General features: G+C 40.4%; 1 protein-coding gene across 1 annotated transcript; it reads right to left on the bottom strand.

Annotated features, from left to right (window-relative positions):
• Positions 1-154: 154 nt before the first annotated feature.
• On the bottom strand, positions 155-11,501 carry LOC137139449 (chitin synthase chs-1-like). Its single transcript, XM_067526744.1, has 22 exons — positions 11,385-11,501; positions 9,809-9,944; positions 8,869-9,057; positions 7,886-8,765; positions 7,582-7,765; positions 6,761-6,856; positions 6,199-6,360; positions 5,940-6,114; positions 5,699-5,800; positions 5,466-5,607; positions 5,096-5,296; positions 4,550-4,665; positions 3,938-4,106; positions 3,539-3,718; positions 3,166-3,447; positions 2,690-2,870; positions 2,303-2,340; positions 2,146-2,210; positions 1,809-1,919; positions 1,506-1,720; positions 1,299-1,377; positions 155-733 (listed from the first exon to the last, which is right to left on the bottom strand). The coding sequence occupies exons 1-22, from the start codon at positions 11,408-11,410 to the stop codon at positions 647-649; spliced, it is 3,816 nt and encodes a 1,271-aa protein (XP_067382845.1). The 5' UTR covers positions 11,411-11,501; the 3' UTR covers positions 155-646.
• Between the last annotated feature and the right edge of the window lie 9,123 nt (positions 11,502-20,624).

Raw genomic sequence — 20,624 nt, 5'->3', positions numbered from 1 at the left:
CTGATTTAATGTTAAATTATTCTTTTCTTCAAAGAAGAAAAACATTTTTATTAGTTCTTTATTATTTGAATCATTTATTTACAGGAAAAATTCTGGTATTTTTAAAATGAGCTAAATCTGTTTTATATAAGAAAAATGCAACGTAAACCTGAGAGTTTTTCGACAACTTTTAGTTCCCTTTCAGTTGCATCAGTTACAGGATACAATTACAGTCCAACCCTGTAAATGCACAATTAAAAAACACACGAAAAAGAATATTGGATCAGATGTTTATCACACATCAATTTATCCTCTTCCCATTGAGAGTCCTTCACCTGTAGTTTCTCTGTATTGTTGTGGATTAATAGTCAGTGAAGGAGCATTATCACAGTAAAAGAAAGCAGAATAAAAAGGTGCATGACAGTTAATGTTTCATGACAGTGAAACATTAACAGTAAAGTTCATTGTGATGGTGACACACACACACACAGTTCTGACGTTGTGCTCATTTTGCAGCTTATCAGTTTCAGTGTCCTGCTTCTACAAAATCTGCTTTGTGTCATTAAAAAGGATTAAATTAAAAAATAAATACTGAATATGTTAATCTGACAATACATGACTCTTTTAAAGTGCTAAAGACAGTTTACAGGTTTTGGTCGGCCTTCATTTACACCGGAGTTCCATTGTCGTAGCTTCTTTTAGACAGATTCGGAAACATGAGCTCGTCACTGTCGTCATCCTCATCGTCTGTGAGCTGCCGGGAATTTACATGATTAGTACATATCAACAAAGTGCCACCACACTTGGAATAAGAATCTCTCCCAAATAACTTGCTACAAAATATTCCAGTCTTACCCTAGTATTAAAAGGTAGGGCGTGATGCGTAACACTGCCATTGATGTTTGACTGTCACTTTTACCCTGAGTGCCTTTCAGTTGCTGACAGGCTAATTGGCTCTTGCATAGTTCTCCATTGTGTGTATGCAATACAAATATGTACAAACACAATTACTGTGTCACTCAGGAATTACATCTCACACAGGGCAGGAGGATGCACTGTTTATTATGCAAAGCAATTGATTTTTCTTTTTGATTTTTTTATGGTGGATTAGATGCTGTGTGGTGGGGTTGTTTTCTGTGCAGGCTATCAGGTTTCCAAAATACCTACTGTATGATCTACACTCTGTACTGTCCCTGCATGCGTAGCACTCAATAGTAGTAAATACTATTGCTTCAAAGAAATACTTGTGTTGGTATTAGTAGTAGTACAAAATATTAGTATTAAGTAGTATTTATATCGTATATGGCATCTGTATGTACCTCTATGAATTTCAGTTTTTTTCTTTCGGTCAAAGACTCCGTGTCCAGAAAGGCAATGTAATGGATCAGCGTGTAGACTCTGGAAAAGCACAAAAACAAGTGTCAGTATCCTGAACGTCAAACGTTGCAGGACAAAAAGGTCAAAAAGGACACAAAGGTCTCCCTTTGACTCCCTTTGACTCCCTTGACTTGATGCGGCTGCTTTACCTGTGGTACAGCATGGCTATAAACTGGATGACCACCAGGGAGGCAAAGGCCAGAAGGAACATGAAGCCCAGAGGGTCCACGTATATGTACACCCCCGTGAACTGCAGATGGGCATCGAGCTTGGGCACCGGGATGAAGATGGACGTTTCCATCAGCTGGAGTGTGAAAGTTGCAACGAGCCACAGGGCATTGCACATAAAGTAGGCAAACGTTGCCTGTAAATGATGGAGCGAAACAGATTAGTTTATATCTATTAGGATTTATCAGATAAGTGATCAGATAAACAGGGTTGGACACAGTTACCTTGTTTCTCAGATCCCCGAGTTCATCAGCGATTATCTTCTGTTTGTTTTTGTCCTCCGCTAGAGGCTCCAGGTATTTAGTGGTCAGATCTCTGAAGAACTGCTCCTCTTCCTGAAATGAAATGCACAAACTAGCTCAATACGACGTTACTAATTACTGTGCACTAATAAGTGCAGAATATTAAGGACAGTCCAAAGGTCATGTAAACATCTCTGTATTTCAGTATTTTAGTTATTACAAAGGGTTATGTTGGTTAAAACTGCATAAAAATCTTATGACTAAGATTTGTTTTCAAATATCATTTAGAATACAATTATTAAAAAGTATAAGTATTCACCTGGCTGAGTGTATCCTCCTGCAGATGCAGGTCATCAGACAAACTCTGCAGCTGGGTGACCCAACCTGAAAAAACACAAGAGACTTTTACTCCACATGGAAATGTTTAAATCCTCGAACACTGCAATAGATTTCATGACCTTCTCTTTAGGACTTACACTGGTTTGCACAGGTGAAAGCAGGCTGCTCTTCTTCTCTGAAACGAGATATTGTTCATCGTTTATTAGCACTGAAGCATCTTACTCTTCATACTTTATGGTAACTCTTCATGATACATTAAGCTTGGATTGTTCATGAGAAAATGGGGCCCAGAGGACCCCGAGACTAAAAGACAAATTCCACTTTTCATTCCTTTTGGTCGTCATTATGGATTCCTGTGTCCTGTTGGTTCATTCCATAATCCATCCTTAACATTAACAGTTCTATTAAGAATTAATTTTCTTTTTAAATTTTATTTGCTCTGACTTTGTTTTAGATGACACTGGTTAAAGGTAGCAGGTGTTAATGAGTGGCCAACCAGTCAATCTAGTAACTTCAGGTCCTACCTCTGCTCCTCCTCCGTCCTCCAGTCATCGTTTATAATTGTGTTATGGGGCTGAGGTTCAAGCTCTGCTGCCTCCACTGTCAGGCTTTCTTGGCTGACAATGGGATCTTTTTCACTGTCTTTCCGGAAGAGTTTTCCAAAGCATTTGGCTCGTGAGAAGAAACGTGTGGATGTGCTTTTGGCTGCAAAGGTGAGAGTCACTTTCAGTTTTAGTCAAATTAAATAATAGTTTTACACAGAACTGCATTTTGAAGTATATTGTGAAACAAAGGACAGTAAATTTATTACTGTCATGATAAATTGAATCACAAATGTGCATATGTTTGGACACAAACGTGAGAACTTTGCACAAAAAGCTTCTGCTTTTGTGTTTATTGTGTAAAGAACTGTGCTGATGCAACAAACATCAAGGGTTAGTCCCATGTTCAAACTATGCATTCGCATTCATGGATTCTTGTAAGGTTTAAACAATTATACCTTTGTGTACTGTAGTCTGAGGGGCAGCAGCGGCAGAGTTGGCAGGACCAGGACCAGCAGGCTTGGTCTCCCTGGTGCCCCAGGACACATTATTCATGTTGACCATGGAGTAGATGGCCAGCAGCAAGTATGCACTGGGAATGCAGAGGATGTATAGAATGCCGAACACTATCAGGCCAACCTCCTGAGGATGCATGATTGCAGCGATAAAGTAAAACACTGCTAGACTGACAATGAAAATGCTGCTGGGAGTCAGGATGGTTTGGTCCCTCACCATGTAGGCTGATGAACGGATGGAAAAATTATGTTCAGAGGTGAGAAACACTTTAATTTGTACAGGTTTTGTTGTTTGTTGAGTTTGTCTCAAACTTACCGATTATGAAAAACGCTGCTATCATCATGATGAACGAGTAAAAGACGCTCATGACTGCCGCAATAACAATCTGAGTGTCTGACTTGACCTTGAAGCTGATGCCAAGGAAGACAGCAGGCGGTATCACAGCAATTAACAAAGCACCATTAGGATGCACATCGAGTATCACAGTCAGACTACCTGGAGAAGAGATGGGCGGCAAACAGAAGAACTGGTTTTACAAACACGCAACATAACTTTGACCTAAAGGTTTTAGACGCTTTAAAATGAAGAGGAGGAGCTTGGGGTCAAACCAGTGATCTTGAATTTAGTGTGGGCGACCTGCTCTTCTACGTAGAAGGGACCCCCGCCTTTCTACGTTCAGCACAAGAATAATATCACGTTGAACACAACCCTGACCTGCAATCATGAGGACAACAGTGGAAGGTGCCAGGATGGATGAGGCCAAGTTGAAGAACTGGTAGAGCATGTAGAGTTTGGACATAGATGGGTTCTTGGTGGCAATCAGGGAACTCGAGCCAAGCAAGTCGGCAATGTTGGCCATGGTGGACGGTCCCCATCGACGACGCTAAAATAAAAAAAGGATGATATTATGATTATTATTTCTGTCTCTAAACACCAGCCTTCCTTTACAGTCTTTCTATATAAGTTTTGGTGGTGGCAAAGCCACAGTATTTTAACTAATAACCTTTTAAGTAATTTCCTTTACCAGAGAGTAAACAGCCTGCTTTATAACCACATGTTATTTCACAATTCCAGTTTCACAGAGACAATAGTAGGATACATTTTGTTGAAATAATTGTACCTAGATATTTCATATTGACACTTAAGATGATCCAATTAGTGATTAAGACTTGGCACAATAGAGCAGAAACCGGACTAGGTGTAGCACTGGAGTTGGCCCACAGGGTGTGTAGCAAGAACCGTTTCTTTATGTCATTTGACCCTAATCAGTGTTGTCATGTACACAACAGTACATGCTTTTAGGAATGCTTTTGAGCGCATAATCACCTGATTATAAAATTCTTTAAACTCCTGTGGGGCGTTGGTGTAGGCGTCAGAGGCTGCGTTGTACTCCACCCTCCATCCCTGCTTCAGCAGCAGGGTACACAACCAACGATCCTCACCTGCAGGGGAATCAACACAAAGGTTGTTGCCAAGTTTTTAAACGAAGAAAATGAAACAGAAACAGTGTGGAAGAAGGGGATTGAGGGACTGGGTTTATCCAGCAATAACGTAAAGCAAAAGGATTGTGCCCATATGGAGTCAACAAGCTCCTTCACTCGCTATAATCCCTCATTCGGTTCATAATGGTCATTGAGATCTCTTCTTAAAGCCCCTGTGTGCTAGCAGTGATGGGGGACAGTACTTGAAGTGTACATGAATTTTAATGTGGATTTGAGGCTAAAATGCATGATTTTAAAGCATCTTTAGGAGGGACCATTCCTAAAGGAAGAGGGACTGTCGAAACACATTTACTTATTTCCAGACTCCCACGGTTGTTTGTGCACAGGTGGATTTGGCTGTAAGCAGAACTGTTCCGCAGGTCTTTGTTACCTTGGTCATACTGGATGTGATGTCGAGCCTCTGAAGCCTTAACGGTATATTTTTTCATCACGTTGTCGTCCATAAGTGCCTCCGCTCTGAACAGGCTGAAGCATCCCGGGCTGCACAGCACACAGCCGAACACGTGCTCGGCTGTTTTCTGAAGCCAGTGACCAATAGCATATTCAAACTTCTGGTACCAAACCATGGGACCTGTCAAGGGAAAAACGGACTGTCGTTACCTGCTGTAGCAAACCTGCAATTGACTTGTTTGTGAAAGTGTTTTTTCTGCAAATCTTGTGGAATTAAAGATGTTAGTTTTGACATATTTAAGGTCTCTTAATGCATAATCACAGCTTAAATTTTATTGAACTTGACCGACCTGATCCAGTCGGGTGAATCCGGCCACACGCTGCCCCTACATGTGGGTACAGCTGCAGACGATCAATGAGCAGCGTCACAGCAGCTGGCTGAAAGTCTGTGTCCCCATCTAAAGCCAGGAGGTAGGTGTTGTGCTTCTCTTTCTGACAGCACAGACACACGTTCACATTTAGCTACTGTTGATGCTCAACTCTGCCAAGATATGTTTGCATAGAGAGTTTTCTCAGATCTCACCTGAAATTCGCTCTTCACTTCAGACTCGTCCTCTCCTGTCTCCAGCCTATTGTAATACTTGGTTGCAACTTTCCACCCCAGGAGGTAGTACAAGTACATGACCTGGAAAATACCAAAGAATATTCATTAATTATGGACTGAAAGAAACACATCTGTAAGAAAAAATGTAAACAAAGGTACTATAACCTTATAGGTCATATTTTTGAGAATGTAATTAACTTGTATTGAATAATTTACCCACCTGAGACCATCTCTTTTTGTGGCGGATTAAGTTCTTGTCCTTAAAGTGAACCACCAGACTGTTTCCATGAGGCATGGTGACCACCATGCGTCCTCCATATGGTGTCCTCACAAGCTTCTGATCAGGGATCTGCTGCTGCTTACTGAAGAGGCCTTTACCCATGTTCATGAAAGTACTGATGAAGGAGGATATTACGTACTTCAGCTTCGTTTCAGGTGATAATACACACGAAAGTCAACCTTCAGTTCTCATGTTTTACCTGTAAACTTCCCTGATGATTCCCACGAGCATCTCTGCGTATTCATTTACGTGGCGCCCTTTACTCCCGGGAACGTCTTTAAAGGCGTCGTCGAAGTAGATGTGGGTTTCAAACGTCACATCGCTTTTTTCTCCTTTTTTGCTCGGCCTGTATTTGTCCAGTCTGAGGAGTTACACGATTGACATAATTCTACTGTGATACTGACATTAAAGACGTTGAGAGGTTTTTTGTTTCTACGATCCAATTAAGATGCTTTGCTAAAATCCCAGACAACCATCTACTGTATGTTTACAGGGAGTGTTTAAGATCACTAAGTTCTCAAAGACAACTGTATTGTCCCAGATAGATGCTTTTATACCTTCTGTGTACTATAAAGCCAAATATAAGCTTTGTTTAATAGCCTCATACCAGCCTAGTAAACAGTACAGTGTATGTACTGTACTGGACAGTAAGTTAAAAACCTTGTCACCCTACATAGATGTTAAACTGGTAAATATAGAGTTGACATGTATTTTAATAGAAGATCCCCTTAGTGGTGATTGTGGTGAAATGTGAAACATACCGAAATATCGAAATGATAATCTTCATCATCTCGTCGTCTGTCTCATGCCACATGGTTGCACAAAGGAACACTTTTATCGGGTTTAAAGGTCGGAATCTGTTTAAAATAAAAGAAGGTTTGCAGTTTATCTTTAGAGGGCTGACAGCAGACAACTCTAGACTGTTTCCCACATTCTTATCTGAAGCTTTGACCTAGTTTGTGTCCGTGCATCTTTGTTGTGTTTTGCAAACCGGTACAAAAAAAACGTAGAACTGTACTTTTCAAGCAAAGGTTAAAAGCAGCTGACCTGGTGCTCAATTATTTAAAACCTGCTTCTATAAGGTATATTTTGAACGCAGTAATTGTTTTTGTGTGTAGTTTTTTACTTTGGCAGTTTGAAAAGACTTAAACAACAGAATCTGTAAGCTAAAAGAAGGAAATTCTGCTTTGCAACATACTCTATAGCTTTATGACTCTGCTACAGCTATTCTGTATTTTTGTGTATGTTCCACTAATCTTAACTCTAATCTCAAAGCTTTTTCAAACCTGGTTTTGCTCTAATTCAAAGCAGTAGGCTGGATTCTTAACTTGGTCCATTTTCTCCTTACTTTTCCTTTTCTACACATAGAACTGTGCATAAATGATCCTGTCTGTGCATTGCTTAAACATAAAACAAGGAACACGAAAGTAAACACAGGAAGTAGATCGTGTTCTGTGCCTGTAAATGTTCCAGAGAGAGATTTCTATGAAATGTGGAACCACTGCACATTTGTCATTTGTTTTCCTAAAAAAAACTCATGCACTCATAATCTGTACTTCCCAGCAAGCAAACAAACACTTACTGCTTTGGCCTCCCAGATGTCTGGATGTCAAATCGAGTATTTAGAAGCAGCGACTGCTCCAGGAAGCCTCCTTCATACAGCCTTCTTGTGAACAGGTCCTGGGTCCTTTGGATGCGATACAGACCGAGGTACCAGATGTGGAAAGTGGCCAACACCAGACCGACCCACCAGGCCACTGCTGAAGCTACAGAAAACAAAATGCAAGGATTAAAGGCAGCTTCTAATAGTAAATCCTACCAATCCTATCAAATACTCTTGTAATTGTCATTATGAAACCTAAAAGAATCCCTGAACAGTTTGTTACCTGTCAGAATGCCGACTTCAACCCTCCTCGACATGTCAAGGAAGCACAGAGTGTGTGTTACATCCAAAACCAGCTGTGGGAACACGCTGCCATTCAGAGTTTGGTTTCTCCCATCCACAACTTCTCTGCAATAATCTGAGAAGTTGCTGCTTGAAGTCCCATTCGAACTTATTATGTAGTCCTGATAGAAAACAATGACTGGTACGATCAGCAGAGCCATGACGGCTAGAGAGGCCAGGTGCAGAGGCAGGATGAAGCATCGTCGCAGGGCGTGCATCTTGCAGGCTGCAACAGCAAACCAGTGGCAGAGAGCTGAGGAGATCAGCTGGACTCCAATTGTGATCGCAATAATCCTTGTCTCATAGCTGGGGATGGAGGTCACGATACTCCAGTCCATTTTGGCCAGAGGGACATAGGCTCCGAGCACACAGGCTGTCACCGCAATCCTGAGCAGGCTGGAGATGATGTGCAGCACGTTTTGGCCTCTTCTCATGTCTCTGCACAGCTCTTTGAGGAAGACAGAGTTGCTATTAACGCTGATCATTCGGAAATAGCTCTCCCACCAGTTAAAAGACACTAAGAAGGACCCAGCAACAGCCAGACCCACCCATGTGGCCATCTTTATGTTAGTAGGATCCTTTGCTATGTATAAGTAGACGAACAGCACGTAACCGAGCAAAAGGAGGACGAAGGCACAGATGGATGGCAGCATGAAGCAGTTTCTCTCTTTGGCGCTGTACTGAGTAATAACCTGCAGGAGCGCAGAGAGGATGGCCGCGCCGTTTAGAATAGTCACGTTGGTCACGATGTCCAAGTGTGGCATTGCAACGATGGTGAGGATGGCTGCACCCCCAGACACCAGAAAATCGAAGAAGATAACCTGAAGAAGAAAGAATAAGAAGGAAAAAGTTAAACCTGTATTCGAAGAGTAGATATAAAAAAGGTTTAGACTCTGTATCAATTAAGGTCGGGAGGTTTCTCACCAAAGCTACAGTTTTCGTGGCCGGGACCTTTGAGGACTGAAAACAGCCCTTCCACACGCTCTTTAATAGGAGAAGGACACAGGGAGCGATGAGCGAGCAACCGATACACAGTAAAGCGACGGGTTTCTGCTCAGCTGGGAGGGTCTTTGTGCCTTCATTTGACAAGGTGATGAGGAGGAGGAAAGAGGTCTGGAACAAAAAGTGGGGCAGAAGCTAAATATTAGTATTTCACTTATCAGCTGAGTACTTTTTCTACCAAAATGTGAAAGTTTTAAGGTTAATACATTAATGCTCTGAAATGTCTGAGAAGAATTTGAACTCCCTGCGCTAAGCAATTCAAAGGATTAGTGGTAAGCATCAGCTAAACCTGTTTCCACAAAAGATTGAACCTAATCAAACTAGTTCTGTGCGTTAGGACCTTTACACCTTTTATAATCACTGATTCGTAAATGAATTACAGAGGGCCGCTTTGTAATAGCTACTCTTCCCTTAGAAGAGAGTCACGAAGGTGCAGACAAAGATCCCAGAGTACCTACAAGATGGTCACCTGTTTCTGGCTCTTATTGTGTAGACAAATGTTTCCCTACCACTAACCACTTGACCATCTTGCTGTTATCGTCCATCTTCTACTGAAACTAACAACTTCCTGCTAAGGATGGCAGCCTCCCGTCTTTTGTCCGCAAGTAGAATTTCCGGCATTAAACAATGTTGCATTGTCAGCTCAGTTATTTGTGCTGTAAGTCTGATGTATAGGACAAATTCACATTTCCACACAAGCTTTTGAATGATCACAGTCTTATTAAATGCCTCAGGTAAATTTAGATTCTTCATGCAACATTTAATGACGGTGTTTGTACACAATATTCACAAGAAGTATGTCAGTCAGAGTATATTTTATATGATGTGTGTGTGTGTGTGTGTGTGTGTGTATAGAGCACACCTTGCTACATAGAGCCAAACCAAACACAACCACAGCGACAACACACAGAGCGATGGTCCGAAGTAGTTTGATCAATTTCCACGGTGTTTGTGCATCTTCAATAACAGGGACCTCTTGACAGGTGTCCCACAGCCTCCTAAAAAATAAAAGCATCAAAATCTGTTAAAGTGTGGTCACTGCAAGGAGAACATTACTTTGGTAGAAAGTAATGATGCAGGTAGAGAGCAGCAGTCTTCTTTTCCTTCTGGCTGTTTCCTTTTCAGGAGTCGCCACAGCGAATCATCTGCCTCCATCTAACCCTGTCCTCTGCATCCTCTTCTGTCGCACCAACTAACTTCATGTCCGAGAGCAGGAGTCTGTCTGTGCTTCATACTTATCTTAAGCTATGAATGTCCACATTGACATGTTCTTTTTTTCATTAGAAGTACTAAGAATGGACACAGATCGTATAAAAACGTTAATAATTAGAATTAGTGCACATTTCAAGGAATCCACTAGGACCCAGGGATGAACTGCCAAGGATTTAATGGTCAAGGTCACTGCACTGTGACCTCTGCTCCTTCCCATTCTTGTCAATGAGGTATCACAGGAATGTTTCAGTGAAATTTCTACAAATATGGCACAGACATCCACTAAACTGATTAGTTCCACCAGCTGTGGCCCCACCCAGCCATCAAGGGCCAACTTGGTGCCGCTCCCAGGCCCTGACAAAATTGGCTTGTATTCCAGACTATACACTATAAAAAAAAACATTTTATCATTTTTGTTTTTCTCTTTGCTCCTTATGCACAGTTACAGGGAATGTAAATGTATTTGAATAAAACAGAAAAAACAAAAAAAAAAAACAAAACAAAAAAAAACTGAACAGTATTAAAAGCTTTTTATTTAATGTTATTTTTTATATCAGAGAAAGGTTTTCTTCCATTCCAGCAATTAGATAATACATTTATACAGTTGTTATTTAAATGATAAATGTTCTGCACTTATATAGCACTTTTCTACCTATTGGCACTCAAAGCGCTTTACACTGCTTCTTATTCACCCATTCACACTCACAATCACACACACACACACACACACACACACCTTAAGCAACTAAGTTCAGTGTCTTGGTCAAGGACACATCAATATGTGACCAGAGGAGCCGGGGAACCAACAACTGTGAGATTGGTGGATAACTGCTCTATCTTCCTGCACCACAGTCGCCTCATTTACTCACTATAATCTTACTAAGAATTAAAGTGTGTATATGTGTGTGTGTATTATATTATATATATATATATATATATATATATATATATATATATATATATATATATAGAGAGAGAGAGAGAGAGAGAGAGAGAGAGAGATAGATAGATAGATAGATAGATAGATAGATAGATACTGCTATATGAAAAATAAAAGTTTTTACAAATCAAATAATAAAAAAAAAAAAATTAAAACAATTTAAAGAAATCTCATCTAATTATTATATTACCATTCATTACCTGATATATAGTTAGTATTGGTAATAAAAAACTATATGAAACAATACAAGTACACAATTTTCTAAAGTTATTTAAATAGTACTCACTTAGGCAAGCGGCTGTCTTCATCCATGTTTCAGACTAAACTGTACACTGGTTGACTCCTTCTAGGCGACACTGCCCTGAGCGTGATGTTACATCCTCATCCAGGTGTGATTTTTCACATCAATTTTTTTGCGATCAAATTTCACCTACACCCTGGTAACTGTTAGGTGCTGCTGGAGAACAGCATACCAGAGTAAGAGTGAGCGTAATGAGAGAAACACCTGAGGGCTGTGACCCTGTTGAACCCGATGTACAGGTTCTGTCGTTATATGTATTACTTTTCAGAAACTGCACCCAAAGCTTATTCACTGGCTCATATAGCAATGCCACATTTTTCTATATAAAACATTTTATTACAGCTGCATTACCTCATGTGTGTTGAGTGTAGTCAAAATATTTATTCTAACTATCACAGTCACATCCATACAACCAATAAAACTTTTCCTACAACTCTAATATAGCTGTAATGTATAACCCTGAAAAAATGGATTTTTTCCAAAGCCCGAAGTAACTATTGCATTACACATTGTCATAGGATGCTTTCTATTTTATCGCATTTTTCTTACTCGTAAAAATGCCATGAACAAAAATTGAAAACACCTAGCAACATAACTCAAAACATATTGATCAGAAATGCATTGTTGTAAATGATGATGCTTTTACATTCCTGGCTGCATATCACTGAATGGATGTCGCTTTGTTTGTTTGGATCTGTTCACCCTGTCTGATTGGCTGGATATGTAGATATCTATATATTCAAATATATACACAGGTGCACATAATCATATACATGTATAAAGATTGTGTTTCAATTGAAGCAATTTTTTTTTTTTTGTGGTATAGTTATATAGTTCAGCAAAACAAAAACATTACAGCCTTCAGAGATATTAAATCACTTTTATATGACTGAAATAAAAGTGGTGTAATTGTAGTACTGTGGCGAGAAGCTAAGGTTGTTTTATGTGTGCAACAACATGATACGTCCATTTCATTATTACTCCAGATAAGTACAGAGCACAAAGGCAAAACCCAAAAAGTTGTTCCAACACCTTCTGTAGTTTAAAATTTTAAAGTAATAGTAATATAATGTTTGTAGTATAATGCATGTGTGTGTGTGTGTGTCTCTGTCTGTGTGTGAATTTTTCACCATTCTACAGTCTAGACAGATGCTATGAAATCAGTTTCTATAAAATCGTCAGCAATTATTTTATGCAATCGCAGTTATGAAAAACCAAACAGGGAGAAGCTGAGAACCTCACCCCCAATGAATCAGCCTTGTTATACGTAACATGCTGTGGTGCTAAAGGGCAAAATGTGCTTCAACCTGTCACCGACCAACATAAAATGGTTTAAGCTAATTTGTTTTGACGTCCCGTTTGTATTTGAAGGAGGTGTAAACAGGGAGTGTAAAACCGGTTTGAAAATTTGGAATCAACAAGCTGACTCATAAAATTGATTTTGTTGAACAAGTCTAAATGTTTTAACACATTATAAAGCCAATATACAAGTTGGATAATTATTTAATTAAGTAAGCATTGGTATCAAGTAATTATATGGTTCCGCTTCTGCTTCTGCGTCTAAATCTGCATTAAAATACAGACAATAATAACCATAGTATTTCTATGCTAGATTTACTTTTATTTGCTAGTTTGCAGCAGGAAATTTAGGACATATAATGTCACCTGCATACACACTACACGGCATCATGTTTTAGGACAAAACACTGCGGAACCTCCTCATTGACATGTTTGATATACCTCAATACAATATCCCGTCCTGCATTAAAACTCATAAACAATCTTGTAGTGAATCACTGCAGCAAGATAAAAGTTTTACATTCTTAATGCACAGTTGGGGAAATAGTCACACCTGTGACTTGTTGGTACTTGTTGTGAACGTAACCCCTGCAACAATTGCACTTCTCAACATGACATGACTGCTTGGTACCTGTACCCTGTTAATATATTTGCTATGAGAAAGGCCTTTGAAATGTTTTGCTGATTGATTCATAGATGTGTGTGAATGAGAAAACCCATATGAAAAACGTCTACTGCGTGGAGTTGTAAATGCTTCCTTGGTTTATTTTACGTGTCTTCATATTTTAAGGTTTGCTCAGAGGAGATGACTTTCCTGGTAGATTTAAACTATCCTATATAGCTATAGCTAATATTTCTGACGTATGTATGTATGTAAATATGCCATTTGCCGTCCGAACCACTGCATAGTTTCCAATAAATACAACAGTGACTTGCTATGGAGACACTGGTAAATCTCAATGTCATATTACTAGATATCAGCCAATAGGAATATTTTCTCTGTGCGACTTTCCTTGCTTGGATTTGCAATGATTTTGAGGTTCTCCAGCGAGCGCCGGCCTCCTCGCCAAACCCTGTGCATCACATGCTGATGTGGACGCCTGCCCTGTGTGTATGTGTGAAACACTTTGACAGTTTGGTGGGTTTTAATGGAAAGAAGTGTTGGTTACTGGACATTTTCCTTCACAATATGAGTTCCCAGCATGAGTCGCCCCCCCGTTGGGAGGAGCAGGAAGGTAGACGGGTCGTCCACCAATCTCGCAGTTGTTGGTTCGATCCCCGGCTCCTCTGAACTGTCCTTGAGCAAGACACTGAACCCCAACTTAGTTGCTCCCTTTGAGTGTTGGCCAGCTGCATAGCAGCTCCCCCATCGGTGTGTGAGTGTGTGTGTGTGTGTGATTGTGAGTGTGAATAGGTGAATAAGAAGCAGTGTAAAGCTCTTTGAGTGCCGATAGGTAGAAAAGTGTTACATAAGTGCAGAATATTTACCATTTACTTCCACCACAAAATGCTTCATTGCAATTGTTATTGTGAAACACTAAACTCTCTTTTTGCTTTTTATTTCTGTCTCTCTCTTTTTCAAATCATAGTTGGTGGCTGCTATGTTTAAGTATTCATGACATGTGAAGCTACGGTGTCATATTCAGGATCTTTTATATGTAATTGTACTGATTCGTAACACGAAGAAACTGACAACACAGACCGGTCATGTCCAATGGTGACGACATGAAACTGGATGTTAGATTTGTTGCGCCCGCATACAACACCGGAGGAGCCACTCTACAAAAGCAAAGAATGGAGGGCTGGACTTTCTTCTCCACAATTAGATTAATCATTGATGACTTATAAGCACAAGACTGCTCCAGAAGGTCAAGTTAAATAATTTCTGCTGTGATGGTTTTCCAAAAACGGTTTCAAACGATAGCAACTCGATAAAGTCAAGGCTGAAGATGTTGCACCTCTGCCATGGTACGTGCTACTCTTCTTTGGTTTGCTGTAATATGCTGAAGAAAACGTAAGAAAAACACTGCAACGTGTCTTCAGGCTAAGCCCATGTCCCTCCAGAATGTTTGTATGCAGGGTGTGCTGAAGTATTAGGGCAGCTGAGTGGAAACATTAGGTTGAATAAGACACTGGCATCAGGACCGGGTGCGTCAATCTGAGAATAAGGGTGTGTCTGCATTATTTCACTGATGCATACCTGCTTCTCTCTAGTGGCAGATGAATGCAGTGTCGTGCAAACGATTTGGAACAGCAAGGCAGGCGAATACGTTCTACACGAACACTTTTGTGTTCAAGTTATTTGTTAGATATGTTGACTGTTTTCTCAAAATGGCTGGTTTCATGTGGATTTATCCTTTTTGTTTTTGGCAACAGATACCATTTTTGAACATGTGTACACGTGTAAAAAAAAATAGAAAGGTTACAACTTAAATTATAAACTAAACAAAATAATAAAATGTATGTAAAATCCCTTTAACATTGTTTTCATTAATCCCAAAAATGGGAATGAGCCATTTATTTCCAGTGATGTTTCAGTTGCTTTGGATATTTGCAATTTGTTAGATAAAAAAAAAAAAAAAAACATCTAAATACCTCACAGAGGGTAGAAAATACGGCTTTAGACCCTTTGCTGCAATGAAAGCAGTGCACACATAAGCTTCTGTACGTTTTTATTTTCTCTGTAGCTGATTAACTTGTTCAGTCTGCTGATGACATAATGCACTTGCACATATTTTGTGTGTTATTATGTCACGAATCGGCTGTGAATGGAACCAGGTTGCTGGAGTTATGGTATGCAGCCTCAGGCTCAGTATAATGACATGCACCAGTCCTCCACCCACTCACTGAAATGTCTGTTCTAGTTTTGGATTTTAAAGCTTTTAATACACATTCACCTGCGTCATCATAAATACTGTACATGCAGCACATCATGATTACAGCAATTATGACTTGCACTTTATGGCCTAATGTTAGGCTTAGCTGTCTCTGATTAATAATGCAGGAATATGACAACACCCACTGAACAGTGTTACAGTATCCAAACTGGTGTCACGTAATCGATTTTAACTTCTCCGGCGGTACCACGTTAATCCCTAAAAACAAACACATGGGAGCCAGAGTTTAGCCATAGGTTGTGACTGTGGTTTTAAAAATAAAGATATTGAGAATTAAATTGCTTTTGGATGCAGACGGGCAACATTCCTGTATGAATATGACACCTGTACCACATGTGTTGATTGAACCCTCCACAAGATGGTGGCAGTGGTTTTAAAAAGTGGTTCACTCTGCTGCCTCCAATCCCCACAGGTCACAGGCAACTCCTTCCGTGTGGGAGTAACTATTCAACAGTGTAATGGGATAATGAAGGCCAACTTGTGCGTAATTATCCGTGCATTATTCACACCCATGCAATCTAAAGGTTTGTTTAATGACAATCTGGAGGTGTTTCGTTTCCATTTTCACGTCGAGTCGGAGCTGTGTTTCATAACTGGGCTGACTAAGGCTAAACTGTCCTCTAATTGCGGATCATCTTAGAAAAATGCCAGCACAATAGTTAATGGCTCCTGCAATTGTCTGATTATATAAAGGATCTTCTAGCACTAATAGCAAAGGTGACTTCCATTACCTTCCATACGTGGGTGTTTGGAGCAGGTCTCAACTGGAGGCCAGTGTTCCTCACCAGGGCTGCTTGTTCGGCCGCTGTACCTCCCTCCTCCTAGGAGACTTTTGGTACCCAAGGGCTCAGGTCTGGTTTGGTTCAGGTGCAGCCACCAAACCCTCGGGCCCTAGTTGGTTTCAGACAGAAAAATGCATTCCGGTCCGTGCTCTTCTCCCTCATCCCCCTCCGGGGTGGTTCTACCTTTCTGAGACGTGCGCCATTGTCCTTATGATCAGACTATGGTAACTACCTTTCCTCGCCGTGATGGCCGTTCTGTTCACAGCCCACTCCTCCACTCTCCTGCAGAATTGCAGCAATTAAAAGCCTTTCTGCATCCCCTTCACTTAAGACCTCTGCTGCTTGTTTACTCTGGTAAACATGGTTAAAATGTGGTTTCTGCAGGGTTGACCACGGGCTTTTAGGGGCATTAGTTGAAATTAGGATTTGCAATAGCCTTGCTTTTCAACCCTGTCAATAAGAAATTGCATGTGTTAGGGCCTGCTACTGAACTGCAAACTGCAAACTCCTTTTCAAACTTTTTGTCTTTGATTATGTTGTTGATGATGTTGTGTATGAAAACGTGTTTGCCGTTTAGTGCCAAGGGAAAGTCTTTCATCTGACGCATAGTTACATACGTTTACACCTCAACTCCACAATCCTTTCTTCACGGTCTGCTTTTATCCCTCACGTAAGTTACAGTGCTGCATTATGAACGTCCCTTCCAACTGTTTGGGTGAAAACTGCAATTGGCTGCAGGCTAACGGGATTAAACAGAGAAATATTGTGCTTCATCAAACTAAAACTGCAGGCTGATGCTTCACAGTGCTGATGGGAGCTGCAGACAGACTCAGAAACTTCTTTTGCATTGGACACAGTCATTAGGTTCAAACGTTGATTTGAGCATTGATACAAACCTTTTGACCACCTGTGCAATTTAATGCAATCCAATACAGTGGCTCTGCCATTAATTCTCACAGAGACAAAAAAAAAACATCAAAGTGAGACACAAATTTATCCCAGAGACAAAAACAACACAATTACCAAGAAAAGCCGCAAAAGGCCTACAAATAGTTGAAAACCAGCCAAAAAGACACACACACACGAAAAGAATGAAAAACAAAAGCAAAGTGACCACAGATGGTCTGACTGATTTTGAAGGCATTTTCTATTTCAATCCGTTTCAGTTTGCCTGTTTGTGCCCAGGCCCCATTTTCTCATAACCCGTCTATGTTTTTTCCGTCGGTACCTTTAGAAACAAATGCTCGCTGCTGGCATTTGAACACACTATTATTGTATCTTTCGGTCTCATTTTTTCACCGACATTAGTAAAAACTTGGTTATTTGTAGATATGTTGATCATTTTTCCTAATTAAAATTTGTTGTTTTAACTGTGAACGAGCTCAACAATGAAAACCAAACTAGGTCAGCCCCACCTTTCTCTTTAGGGATTGGGGATTTCTCTTTTCTCTTCCTCCTTCGACAACAGCTTGATAAACATCAAGTCCAAAGAATGTAGTAGGAAGTTAAATGGTATGTAATGAGCATGTGCACTTTTTATTTTCCTGTAAAGACCAAGCAGCGAAAGAAATATACAGTTGACAAACCAGTCATGTCGCTATTCATCAGAAAACCCTTTCAAGGAATTTCACTTCCTTTTGCACAGATGCAACAGGGGTGTCTCTATGCAGGAACGCATTCCGACAAGCTTGTCGTGAGACCACATAACAGCTGAGAGCCCACGTTCAGGCTGCAGAGCTTGGCCTCTGCTCTTAGCCGTGGATCCGTGGACGGTCTGTGGGTCAAGCACAAATCTTAGTTTTAGGAGAGCGTAGAGCAAATTGTTGGCATCTTACCAATATATATATCCAATACTGGATCTTTGTTTTTCTGTATGTAATAGAGTTATTTTCCTTCTTCTTTGAAGTTGGTTCGAACATATTGTAGTGCTAATCTGTCACTGTCAGCTGGTTTATGATAAGGACCTATTCAGCTAAAAAAAAAAGAAAAAAAAAAAGCTTTTGTGTGGCCAATTCCAGAGATATTGAGGGAAGGCTGAACCGGCTTGGCTCATGCTGACTGAGGTAAAGTTGCAGCCCTATACCACCGAGGAGGAAAGTGCTCTGATCTTTATCTTTATGTGTATGAGCCAAACTGTGGACTGACGCTTTTTAAGTTTGATTGATGCTTGCAGCTGTTCTGCTGCTCTGCTATGCTTCCTCTACAGGCTGCTACGCTCCACTTTGCTCTACGCGGCCCCACAGATATAAGAATGCTGCAAAACTTGACAATCAAGCAGAAACCTTTGAAATTCCAGCCTTGCTCAAAACTTTTAGAAGCTAATGTCCGTTATCACCTGACCTCCGAGTGAGATGTCACCGGAGGTTTGAGCAGCACCCGTGCACATTTCGGAGCAAATCAGTGTTCGTGTAAGAGAAGAATAAATAAATAGGATCAAAAATACAATAATTAGAAGGAGAAGAAGAATTAAGCTGCGGCTGAGAAGGTAGAATCATTGTGGTTTATATAATATGTCCCTGGGGCTTTAGGTGAGTTGAAATTAATTTTTCTTCCTGGTTTCATAGGAGGTTGGTGCAAGCTACTGCTTCAAGTACGCAACATGCCGTTAACAACCCTTCCCAAGACGTTCTTAACCCACAGCCTTAGATGATGACGCTTCCCAAGGCATCAATTCACAACTTTCTTTTAATGTTCATTGTCGTGTCCTATTGACAACACATGCACACTTTGGTGTCAGTGTTTGGTGCTGGTGGAGCGTTAGGGCCCAGCTGGTGAACGAGGTCAAACATTTAGCACCTTTCACCGTCAAGTGCTCCATAGATCTACTCATAAATATTGTTAACGTCAATGTCTATGTGCAGCACAATGCAATCTATGTTGTGTTTCTTACTCCTTCAGATCATATCATAGCCTTAATCGTGACTGTTGCACCATTAACTAATGAAGCTGAGTGTTCAATCAGGATGATGCTTATTATTCACATTGTTTTTTGGTCCTCCTCTCCCGCTCCCTTCTATCACCCTGACACAATCCGCAATGATCGTGTTAAACCTTTCTACCCAACCCGTCTCCACCCTGTCAACCTCCCTCTCACCAGATCTGTATTTCATGGACCTTCATAATCCTCCTTTGTCTCTACTCCATTACTCCATCATCTTTCCCCTCTTCATCGCCACCAGCATCTAGACTGGATCAGGGGATAAACTACAGCTCATCTCACCTGCTCTTTAGCCTTAACCTGCATACTGCAGTCTATACACCAAAGTCAATAATTCTCCTGCACACTATTTAAACAAATCCTTTATTCTTGCAATTACTCTTTTGCATGTGTCTGTCCTGTCCTTTGCTTGATATGTGCTTGTGTTGCTGATGTTTCAGTTTGTGATCATCCACACATGATCAGAAACTATAACACAAAAGTGAAAAAATGGTCCGATTATACAAATATAGATATGCCGCAGTTTTTTTTTTTTTGGTTGGTATGTACATTGGTCGCTTAAACCTGGAGTGTTAGTCTTAGACGTGGCAAGAAATAAAGCTGCAGAGTCATTAAAACCCTGTAATATTTTGACTTCTGGTGCTTTAATTGATGGTTCAGTAGCAACTTTAGCTTCCACAGTTAGTATTAGTAAATCCCGCTCAGCAACGTCAGGGCGAGAGAGACCAAATCCGGTTTTGGTTGCAAGTAAATTCCTTGCAAAACATTTTACAGTTTTATACTTTAAATGTGTATGTAATCTTTTAGAAGACAGGTTATAAATGGCATTTGACCCAAAGCCACACCCTCCTTAGGTCTAACCTCTAAAATGACTGAACTTATATAAAAGTCCTACTTACTCTGCGACTTGAGCCACCTTCATATCTACATTGTATTTTGGCCTGTGACTGGTCTGCCTGAGTTTCTCCTCAGTGTCAATGCCGGCTCATCACTAATTATAATTAATTATCCCTAATTATCCAGCTCCACCAGTCCTGCTAGTATTTAGCAATTGGACGGGAAAGGTAGATGCAACTACCTGACGAATTGGAGCTGAAAGCAAAAGCCTGGTGTCTCCTTTTTCCCATTATCAGAATAAAATACGAACATAATACTGCACCAGAGGAAAAGCTGTACAATCCAATGCAGCAGCTCTGCCATGAATGTGTTTATCATTGAGATTAAAGTCCGTGCTGCAGTTTTACTGCAGGGCTTTATAAGAAGAGGTGGTTAAAATTTTTTCGCCACCTCAGGAAGTGGTGTGAACTAT

The sequence above is a fragment of the Channa argus genome, chromosome 1 (genome assembly GCF_033026475.1).
Source record: "Channa argus isolate prfri chromosome 1, Channa argus male v1.0, whole genome shotgun sequence".
NCBI lineage: Eukaryota > Metazoa > Chordata > Actinopteri > Anabantiformes > Channidae > Channa > Channa argus.
The sequence above is the reverse complement of the archived record's forward strand: the minus strand, read 5'-3'. Positions and strand labels throughout refer to the sequence as shown.